We start from the raw sequence: 12,050 nt of genomic DNA on the forward strand, positions 1-12,050 counted from the left end.
TTTTATACAATTTTACATGTTGCAGGCTGATGCTGGATTTATGTACACACACGAATATGCACGCGAGTAATTATGTTGGGCATGTTACAAGGGGAAAAAAGCCCTCTGCGCAAATTTTACATTTTTGCATATAGTTAAGCACAACGGCACAAGTGAGTGTCAACAAACATCAGCATGTGGAAACGTTTGCATGCCACACTGTTAACACGTTAATGTATCAAAATGTGAAAAAAAAAAATATAATAATAAAATAAAAAAATAAAACAAATGGAACTAAACAAGAGCCGCACGTATATATTTACGCGAACAGCACAACGCAGTGACAAAAGAGATTAACCTTTTTTTTTTTTCTTCGTTCCTTTCCACAAAATTTAAATTAATTGTATAGGACCATTTACATCGAAGGTGTTACTCACTTCGTCTTCGTCACCTGCAAAGAAAAGGCACGTCACATTTGACACAATCTGCGGAATAAAATGTAATGCACAATTCTATATGCCCACTGACGAACTCGTTCTTCTACCCATTTCTGCCTTTTCAGAGGGAGGCGTATCCTCAGTTTCCTTTTCCCGGGGAGATTCCCCAGACTGGGCTTCATCCTAAGTGCAAGAGGAAAAGGAGAAATGGGTCCCCATAAGGAGAATAGTAACTACACACAACAACATATCAACGCATGCAGTATCCTCCTAATTAGTGGTGGCATCCCCCAAGGGGCAAAATTTAAACTCGCGGGGAGCACAAAACGTAGGACTGTTTCCTCATCATATTGCAAAATTGAAGTGAGTCCATTTCGCTTTTACCGCTTGTTCATCTGGTCAAAAAAAAAAAAAAAAAAAAAAAAAAAAAAAAAAATTCAATTTTTATGCAACATCGTTTTGGTTAGAAGAAATGCTCCAAAGGGGCGCGGGAAAAGTACCTGACGTGTAAAATTCCTTGTAATACTTTCGAAGCAGAATGGATCCTTCTTTCTGAATTTCTTGAAAGTGAAAGGAAGGGGTCAGGTGTATGCTGGCGGTGTGCTGATGACAGGCCACTTTTACGCATACTTGGCATCCCCGTGGAAATTTTCCAGTTTGGCGACACCTTCGCTTCGTAGGTATTCCTTTAGTGGTCTTTTTTTCTTTTTTCTCTAATTAACCTGCCGCCACAAAGGTCTTCAATTTTTCCTTCAACTTCACCAACTCCTTTGCGGACACCTTCCATCTGATACACAAGAAAGGGCACTAGTGATGCATGCTGTCCAGGTACATTTTGAGCGCACAATATGCGTAGCGTTTTTTTCATTTTGTGAAATAAGATTTATTCTCCTTCATGGTTAAGAGCTACCTTTGCGAAGGGACCATTTGGTAATTGATCAAAGGGACATCGTTCATTATTTGAAGTCTAACCGTTTGGGTGAAGGCGAGCGCCAACAGGAGAAGCAGCGGCACGATTGATTTCATCATTTTTTACTCGTTCGATTACCAGTTTATTTTTTTCTTTCCTTTGTAATTTTTTTTATAACCCTTTTACGATTATTATCATATATTCGTTTACACAACCCCTGTCTTTATTTGGGACATTTGCATTAAGCGTCTTATTCCTTGCACCCGTTTGGACAAGGAATGCGTCAGCTGGAAAAATAACTCAAAATGTACAACCCGAACAGTTATGCCTTTCAGCTGATACCGCTTTGATAGAGATATTTTCAGCATAACCTTCCTCGCGATTTGACTTGCCGTCTTATGGCCACCCCTTTCCGCAATGGAGGCAACCCAAAGGAACAAATGGAAATATTTTTCCCCAGTCCGTTTTACACAACAGAATAAACGCGGTGTACATACACACTTCCGAAGCGTTACATAGACGGCTCGCTAACCATAGTGGACTCAATCATTTTTTTTCCTTTTTTCCATTTGGTGTAAAAACACAGTGGTGAAAGGGCATTACTTTCCCACACTCTGCAGAATGATGAATTTGCACTGTTTCTAAATGTGCCTAATGGATTGGCTAGCCAATTGGAAAAAAAAAAAAAAAAAAAAGGGAAAAAATAGCGGGGGAAATGAAGGTATAGCCTTTCCTCACAAAAAAGAAGCCAATTTTTAAATTTATTAAATGGGGGTAAAAGTAAAAAGAAGGAAAATAATTATACCCGGTGATGTGTATTTATACTAGTAGGAAACTCCAATTAGCTACTACCAATTCGTTGTAGTGACTTGGTTTAGTCAAATGTGTATAAGTACGTACCATGCCACATGATGTATTGTGTGGGGCTTTTTCCCTTTTTTTTTTTTTTTTTTCAAATTGCAGCTACTTTTTTGCAGAATGTTATACTTATCCTTAAATTCAAAGTGGAACTATCTTTACAAGGAAATTAAAAAAAAGGCCCCTTTCAGCAGAAGAAAAAAGAAAAAATATATATATACACATTTGCGTTAGGCCCTTTTTTTTTTTTTTTTTCTTGATTCTCTTACTCGGGAAATTGCTTGTATATTTAAATATTAAAAATGAAAGCTTTGCATTTTTACGTGAGAGTGTGCCGGCACTTTGCTTGTTCTTGCTCGGATGCTTTTTTTTTCCCTTTTTTTTTGGTGGCGTGAAAAATCCACGAAAAACATAGCATATGTTCCCTTCCCCTTGATGAAGAGTGCGTCATAATTAAGAACCCTCGAGTGTGTTTATTTTACACGCAAAATGAACAAAAAGTGCCTTATTTTCCTTTCCATTTCACCCACTTAATGTGTCAATTTTTTGTTGCACACCTGACTAGTTATGTGTAACTAATTCCATTCTGCTAAATTTGCTATTTGTAACAGCTAAATGAACTTTTTTTTTTTTTTTTTTTTTTTTTTTTTCCGTTTATTAGTACCTTGCTGGTCAGGTGAAAAGTTTACTCCGGGATATTTTTTTTTTTTTTTTTTTTTTTTTGTACTCGCCGAGATTTCATGTTGGGGAACTTCCGTTGCATTCTGCTTTATCGAAACAGTGCTATTCCAAAGCAGATGCAAATGCTCATTGTGTAAGTGCAGACGCGTGAGTGAGCATTTTCTTTTCCATTTCATGTGTTCATGGGGACATGGCCACGTTTCTACATGTGCGAAGGTTGCACCTTTCCTCTTGTCTTTAATCCCCTTGTTGTGAGTCCCATTTCATCACTTTTCGTGCGTTTCAATTGTTGCCGGTTGCTTGTGCGCCTTAATTTTTTTTTTTTTTTTTTTTTTTGTATCTTCCTTTTGCGTTTTATTCACATGTACATGCTCGTTATGCATTATTTTTACCCTTTTATGCGAAAGCAAAAATGTTTTCTTCTTCACATTACCGTGTGCGTAGCAACTTATTAAAACGTTATTTAACTTTATGTTACACGTGAGGGAGTGCGCGTTATGATTTGTAATACCAGCCCAGTACACTTTCACGTGTATATAATTTTATAAACATGTAACGTCGTCATCTCCCTATATTTAAATATTATTATTTTTTTTTTTCTCTCTCTATCTAGGAACTACGTGTTTTACGTATACACCCGTTATAGGCTTAGCAAGGGCGAAAATACTTTTGCCAATCGGCTATGCACATTTTGTAAAAATCAAGCAACACAATGTAACACTTTTATGTCAGTGCTTCTTTTGCGATGTGATTATTTTTTTTTTTCTGTCAATTTTTTTTACGTTCTATGTCTATGTAGTACCTTTCATTTTTGGCTATTTGTATGTATAACTTAATGCAAATTTTGTGAATATTTTTTTTTTAGCAAATATTTAAAGATTTTTACATCGCAATAGCTTGTGGGCAAGAGGGCCCCATTTGCTATTTTTTAGATGCACGCGTAATTACATGCTCAAGAGTATAATGTAACATGGTAAGGCACGTGATCTCCCCATGTGCATTTTACGCATGAGTTAATATGTATACGTGACCTACTCATATGTTTATACGTACCTATTTTCATACGTGTGCGTGAACAGCTCGAGCTGGAATTTTGCAAAGCACAACGGGCATAACGATTTGGACCAACTTCGCTGCAGTTGTCTCTCAGCTGCTTTAAACGAAGCTTTTTTTTTAATTTTTTCCCGTGATTATGCATTTGGGGAAAAAATTACCAATTATGAGGCACATTCCGTAGGAAAAATGTACATATAATATATATAAGTTGCGAGCATATATATGTACATATAATTATACACTTATGTAAGGGCCCCGCGCGGCATCTCCTTTTTAATAAAGGCTCTGCATGCAGCTTGAAAAAAATTAGCCAAGCCGTTCATGCAGAAGGGCGCTTATGCGAAAAGCCTGATAAGGGGCAGGTTCTACGAAAAAGAAAAGGCACAAGTAGGTACCTCGCAAAATATACCTAGCAAGAGGGCACATAATAAATACACGTATGTATATGTATATAAACGCGGGGCCGTATACGTGGGCGAAATATCAACCCAGGAAGTACGTATATAATATACCAACTGAAGTACAAGCGCGCAAAAAATAGGTGTACATATATATATGTACATATAAGTACATATATAAACTGTACAAATTATACCTGAAAATTTTGGTGCGCGGCACACGAAGCATGTAGGGCTGAGCAAAAAAATTATGTGATAGTGCTGTGAAGAGTATATATGAATTTGTACACTCATTCACATATATATTATATATGTGTTTTACCTACGCATTTATATATATTTTTACGTACACGCCCAACTTTCCTCTATATATAAAATGGCGAGCAACTGAATTCGACGAAAAATTTACCTGTAGAGAGAAAAATAATTGTATTATATATAAACGTGTACTTGTACGCGTACATGAATATATTGTGTATTTATATGTACATGTATATCTATATTTTTTTGGCGTACATATATATATATATACTCCCCTTTCTTTACATATATATATATATGCATGTATATATTGGGATGAAATAAAAATTCATAATGCATTTTTTAATTAAGTGAACTGAAAAATATATATTTTTGTTGCCCAAATTAATTACATGCTGTTTTGGAATGCATGACTTTTTTTAATTTAAAATCACAACAACCTATTTAAATGCGTTAAACTGTCATTTTAGTGTTACTTTTACATGCTGAGTAGAAAAGCTGTAAATATATATATATTTATGTACGCACATACGCCTCATAGTCATGTATATATTCGTACGTTTTTACATGTACCTATATATATATGCATGTGGCTGTATATAAGTTGTTATACACGTACATGTATATGTAGCATTTATATATACATGTACTTGCTTGTACGTTTCTGTACACTTTTATATACATCCACTCACACATATTCATTTGTTTGCCTTGCGTATGACATATATATTACTTATATACATATATACACTCACCACTTCTGATGTTACGCCAAGAACATACGAGCCCGCGTGTATATGAGTGGCGAATTTATTTTTTTTTGTTCAAATAATTCAGTACATGTATACTACATGCACATGTATGTAGTCCGCACGCGTATCCATCCGCTCTCGAGTGAAACACGCGTACGCAAAGCACGTATTGTCATATTGTACGTATTGTAGCATATGTGCATATTTGTACGTATGTATATTACGTAAATGCACGCGGGCGGTACTGTACACATTTAATTGCACTTCTTTTACTTTCATCCACCAGTGTACATATGTTACATACATTACATACATATATGCACACGCGCGTGCTTACATACATGGCAAATAGTCCATGTGCACGTCCATTTAAGCGACGCGTACACCGCGTGCGAACATGTACGGGTTGAATAACTTTTTATAGACCCGGAGGTGCTGTGCATTTTCGTATACAATACGCACATAAAGTACACTTGTGTGCGTGTATGCATACATGAGAATACACATGTGTAATTACGTACCCACGTTTACGTACCCATATTTATATGCAGCATATATCCCCCAAGGGGGAGGAAATAAAACTCCCATTCATTACGTGTAATTTTTCGGGAGTGAGACTGGTGGAACAGCACATCGCGCTTGTGTTTTTTCTACTTCCCCTTTTTTGAGCGTACAAGGGGCAAAGAAGAGACCAGTGCAAGTGCACCTAAGGCGAAAAGGTGCTTAATGTAGTGTACTTGAAACATGGACGTCTGTGCAACGCAATTGTGTATATTCGTATGTAGGTACCTAAGTGCTGTGCCGTAGTGTAAATGTTGAGGTTGTTTTCATTTTTTGCATATTTTTAAGTATATTTACGTATATTTATCTGCATATTTTTGCGCATATTCATTTACATTTTTTTTTTTTTTTTTTTGCATATCTTCTCATGTTTTCATCTTTTCTCATTTTTCCACCTTTTAAAAAACATTTCAACGCGTGAACGTACATTTTGCGCCCCCTTTCGCCACACGAAATATGTCATTTTTTCCCCCCTTTTGAATGTAAATTTTTACGAACCATTTGAGGAAAGAGGAATTAGAGAAAATCACCATGGCGTGTTAATTTTTTTGTGTGCATATGTACGTATGTTATGTATGCATATATATGTGGCGCGGCCAATGAACATATTAAAAGGAAAAAAAGCAGATGAATGAAAAAATAAAGCAAATTTATGTAATTTGCTACAGAGAAAATTGCAACCACACTGGCATGTAAGTCGGCTTGATTTTCAGGATGTGCTCGTATATGTGAATGTATCAGCATTCCGCGTAATAGTCTGCACGGTATGTATATTTGTGCATTTATGCATCGTTATTAGACAAAAATTTTTTTTTTTTTTTTTTACTGTTTTTACACGTGCCACCTGTCAAAACAGTCGTTTGTAACCCTTTTTAAAATTTGACGTAACGAAATTTGCCTTATGCTATTTTTCTCGGAAATGTATATAGCCCTACATGTGAGTGTGCTTGTGTAACTATACTTCGAGGCCAGCTCCAAAATTGCGTCTCCGCGTTTGAGGCATATGTATGTGTGTGCATCGCTTACAACGCTGGGGCGCCTTCACGTTTGAGTAATTTGTGCTATTACAATCACCTACACGGGAAATTGAGTGTATGAATTGAAGAGTCTCTGTTTTTAATTTAATTAGGTTTAACTTTATCCTATTTATTGTATTATATTTTAGCCTTTTTATTTTATCCTTTTATTTTTCGCCTATTAATTATCGCCTATTAATTTTTTCCTATTAACTTTTGACTATTAATTTGCGTCCATTCATTTTTCCCTATTTACTGTAGCTTATTAATTTTGCATGCTCATTTTGCCTATTCACTTTTTAAGCAGTAATTTCCTTCTTTTTTTTTTTTCTTTTTATAATATGTCGTTTTGTTTGATTTTACTTTTTTTTTTTTGAGGAAAATTTCTCTAACACATGAGTAAGGATTGTTCTCCTGTATTGTTAACAAATCGGGAGACGTGAACATTTATATATGCGCGTGCAATATATATGTAATATCGATAGCTCTCCCTGTGTTGCTTTTTTTTTTTTTTTTTTTTTTTTTAAACTTGTGCCCATGCAGGTATGTAACACCAAAGTGCGTGTATCTTCCCTTTTTAATAACCGTTTATCGAAATAATAAATGTGTACTTGTTTTCATTTTTCCTTATTTTATTTACCACCTTTTTTATGCCCATTTAATTAAATTCAACACCCTCAGAGGTGTACTCCTGTTTTTACGCATGTACATTTCACGCAGCCCATTTATAAGCACATGTGCAAATGCACACACAAATAGTATAGGTACGTGCAGATGCGCAGAAATATACGTACAACACAAGTGAACCTTCTTGCGCAACACCGGCCAGGTTACCCCCAACTGTTGAGTAAACCATACTATCATGTCGGCAGTTGTTGCGCATGCGTAGGAAAAAGCGTTTGAAGGTCAGCACACACATATGTATGCGTATTTATGTATGTATTTATGCGCACACGCATACATTTGTAAATACTGCATACTACACGCCTTCAACGCCTGTGCATGCAAAGATGCTATGTAAAACGCACAATTTTTTATGTCCTTTATTTATGTGAATGTGTCACCTTGTTTATTGATTTTTCGTGTCAATTTGGGTAAAGTTGCATTTTATACACCGTGCGTATTGCGCACACTCGTCCTGTTGTCCCACTGTGCATATTTTTTTTTCCCCCTTTTTTGATTTACTCAACGGCTCACCTGTACTATTGCGCATGTAGGTCCCCACACCACGGTGTAGTAAGTATGGCAGCGTGTGCACTTGCATATGTGTCAGGATACCAAAGTGTTGTGTGATAGATGGGTTTGCACTGCAGCTTCTTCTAACCACGTGTAACATCTTACAAAAGGTACAACACAACGTACTGTCGCCGTAACAACATGCGTGTGAACCAGCACATATTTGTTACACCTCTCCCAACGTCAGAAATCATTAGTGCTGTTTTGTACGCGTGTGTGAATTTCATTCTTTACCACGACTGTGTATAAGGGAAACAGCAGTTTATATCGTTGTTGTCATCTTTATCGTTGCTGCTTTTTTTGCTTGCGCAATAAAAAGGGGCACAAACCATCTTTTTGTTAACAATTTACTTTATCTGAAGAGTGACGAAAAAAAAAAAAAAAAAAAAAAAGGGCCGCTTTGTAATGGTTATATAATTCATACCTCCCCTTGTGCTATATACAACGTTGAAGAAAAAAGAATGGATGAAGTTGTGAATGCAGATCAGACGTTTAATCGGGCAGTTATGCCGATGGAGGGGAAGGTAGTATCAAACGATGGCAGTAACAAAGTGAGTAACATTTTGAATACGGCGGCATCCCGCACTATGGGAGGAGCGATGGGAAGCGGGTTTCTTGGCAGCATGAACGGTGTGGTTGGCAACCCGATGAACAGCCCCGTTGTCGGCCCTATGAATCACAATATCATAAACGCAATGGGCACTGGAAGGACGAGCAGCTTGAACAGCATGAGTAATATCCTTGGAAGAGGTAATAGGAACAACAAGAGTGCGAGCAACAACAGCGGGAGCAACAACAGCGGGACGAAAATGGGCCCGATGAAGAGCTCACCAAGTAATGACCCCAGCGTTTTAGCCAACAATTTGGTGAACACTGTGGTGAACACGGTGGTGAATACCATGTCGAATGGCAACCACAGCGTTGTCAATCACAGTGTTGGCAATCACAACGTTGGTAATCACAGTGTTGGCAATCACAGCGTTGGCAATCTGGGAAATAGCCCTATGACCAATGGAAGTAACAACCCCCCAGGAAAAGGCCCCACCCCCCAGCCTGGAACGGGCCAAGTGGTGAAGAAGAAAGTAGGAAGGCCCAAAGGAACCACTTCTGCAAATAAAGTTATAAAAAAGGAAGAAAAGGTTTCGACGTCTTCGTCCGGCTACCCAGGGGTCAGTTGGAATAAGAGGATGTGTGCCTGGTTAGCCTTCTTCTATGATGGAGCATCCAGAAGAAGTAGGACTTTTCACCCCAAGCACTTTAACATGGACAAGGAAAAGGCCCGACTATCAGCCGTAGAATTTATGAAATCGTTAGAAAATAACGGTAGAAAAAAATCAACAAAAGGTAAAGGAAGTAGGAGTAAAGCAAAGCAATTAAATGAAGAAATTATCCCAGGGATGATGAGTAACGACATGGCAAGCAGCTTAAATAGCAGAGCCCCCAATGGCACTTCAATCCCTATGCACCTAATGTCATTGAACCGCGGGTTCTATATGCAGAACATGAATAGAAATTTCAACCTCCCAGGGATGTCCTCAGGTGATAGAAGTAATATTAGTAGTACGTACAACTCGTTAGGTAACACGTCAAATTTAGGAGGCATGCAAGACCCAGGGGGAATTTATATACATAATGGAGGAGCTCCCGCCCACGCCATGTTTGGAGGGAACATGCACATGTTGGGCAGTGTCAAAAGTAACGCAAACGGTGGTACTGGTTGTAGCAATGGTGGAAATAACGGTGCAAGTAACGGCAGTGGCAGTGGTAATAATATGCTCTACCTGAACGACTTGATGTTCCATTCGAATGTTATGCAGACGGGAAATCCTTCCGGGGGTGTAAATGTAAACTTCGTCGATAGAAATTTGAGCAATAACAACGCCATCAGTGAGCTTTTAAAAATGGAAGAAAGTTTAGGATTGCATAATAAAGACGTGGAAACTTTAATGAATGCACTTTTTAGACAAAACTATAATATGAACATAGGTATGGCCAACATGGATAAGCATCAGTACCTAAACAGTAGTGGGAAGAACAGTACTACTGGGCGGGGTGGTATGAAGACATCTTCTTCGAACAGTACAAACGGGGTGAACTCTATTGGGAATAGCAACCCCCCCAACAGTAACAACGCGACCAATTCGATGAACGGCAATTCGTCCCAAGGGGCGCATTTATATTTGTCCAATCGTGGATTAGGTGATGTTTTTGAAAATGGGAACGAATCCAATAATGGGATCAGCATGGCAAACATGGTGAACCTACCCAACGTGGGCAATTTGCCAAATTATTATGACTACAATTTTGAGCCATATCGAGGGAATATGCCTCCTCATTTGATCGACATGGTGCATCGGTTAAACAACGACATGAAGGAGGATGGGAAAAGTGGCGGAGTGAGTGGAGGGGATAACCGAAGTGACGAAATGAATGAGTTAAATTTCCTTACCACGGATAACGCCGCTTGGATTAACCAACTGAAACAATCGCAAAATAACCTGTGCAACAATATAAATAGCAACCCCTGTGATTTATGTGATTCAGGCAGTTCCTCGCCTGAGCCTAATATGGGTAAGAAGATAGACATGGGTATCCGGAAAAAAGCAGCGAATAATATTCTCAGAATGTCTAACCGGAAGAGTGAGATGGTGGACTCTGGTGCCACTACGGCTGCACGCCATGTCAACGGTGATGGTAGTGGCAGCGATAACGCAAGCGGGAATGGCAATGGAAATAACGGCAGTGCCAACTTTGACATGAATAGTAATTCGCCCTGCGATTGTGCACCCCACCTGAGGAATCAGAAGAAGCACTACTGCATGTATTACAACGAAGCCAATTCGAACGCCACGAATGACGACAGTTACAATTTTATGGCACCATGGAATGGCAATAAAGCCAACTCGAGTAACAACCGAATGAATGGCTTGGACAGTAATAATGAGAACGCTATTGATAGCACCCATCATGCATCTAAGGGCGCTTCGAATAATAGTACGATAAACATGGGAAACCCCAACAGTGTCATCCTTTCCATGTCAACAAATAATAACCAGATAAATTCTCTTGCACAAAATGCAACAAATCTGGCAGGGAACATCGAAATGAACCCCAAACAAAGTTCCCACTCTTCATCTGCCTTTTCTGGCACACCTAATATACAAGACTTGCAGAAGAAGCTGCATTTTCAGACCCAGTCAGGTGTCAGTACATCTGCGCCAGATTTGCAGAATGCACTACAAAGGGCCAAGCAGGTGAATAACTTTGCGCAAAAGGGTCTTACCAGTAGTAACAACAATGGTGCCACGAACAACAACGCTAGTGGTGGTAACAATATTGGAGGCTCAAATCCTGTTAATGTTACTTCCAATGAAACAACTGCGTATAAGAAAAGGGGACCAAAGGATAGCCGGAAGAGCTTGTTACCCCCGGAGGCGGTGGCACCATCGACAGCGGGATCTTCACATGCCATGAACACACAGTCGTTGCAGAACGGAAAAAAAAACGAGATAAACCTGGATTTCGCCGACCAGAACAGTATATGTAGCAAGCTAAGTAGCATAATCAATTTCGAGTGGCTCAGCTCCGACGCGAAGACACTTCCGAATAGGAATAATGAGGACGTGTTCGATAACGGAGATGCGTGAAGTGGAAGCGGCGATTATAGTTTTCAATGCGCGTTGCCCTATCGAGGATATTTTTTTTTTTTTTTTTTTTGGTCCACCTGTTTGATTTTCTTTTTTCCTTCCAGTTAGCTAATTTGTTTAGTGGGTCTTCTCCCCCGTTACCCGACTTTTTTTTTTTTTTTTTTTTTTTTGGCTTCCCATTTAGCCTGTACCACACATCTTGTCATGCTTTTTTGTTCTCAATTTTTATGTTAACACGGATACAATTTTTGTTAAGCT

General features: G+C 38.5%; 2 protein-coding genes across 2 annotated transcripts; one reads left to right on the plus strand and one right to left on the minus strand.

The window, feature by feature from the left end:
* Positions 1-126: 126 nt before the first annotated feature.
* On the minus strand, positions 127-1,674 carry PCOAH_00044460 (Uncharacterized protein; the record flags this gene model as incomplete). The annotated part of the gene is made up of 6 exons (XM_020061230.1): positions 127-430; positions 524-599; positions 801-811; positions 917-976; positions 1,139-1,203; positions 1,327-1,674. The coding sequence occupies 6 exons, from the start codon at positions 1,443-1,445 to the stop codon at positions 372-374; spliced, it is 390 nt and encodes a 129-aa protein (XP_019916704.1).
* Positions 1,675-8,606: 6,932 nt separating this feature from the next.
* On the plus strand, positions 8,607-11,792 carry PCOAH_00044470 (AP2 family; the record flags this gene model as incomplete). Its single annotated transcript, XM_020061231.1, has 1 exon — positions 8,607-11,792. One exon carries the CDS (start codon positions 8,607-8,609, stop codon positions 11,790-11,792), a length of 3,186 nt encoding a protein of 1,061 aa, XP_019916995.1.
* Between the last annotated feature and the right edge of the window lie 258 nt (positions 11,793-12,050).

This window comes from Plasmodium coatneyi, chromosome 12 (assembly GCF_001680005.1).
Source record: "Plasmodium coatneyi strain Hackeri chromosome 12, complete sequence".
Taxonomy (NCBI): domain Eukaryota; phylum Apicomplexa; class Aconoidasida; order Haemosporida; family Plasmodiidae; genus Plasmodium; species Plasmodium coatneyi.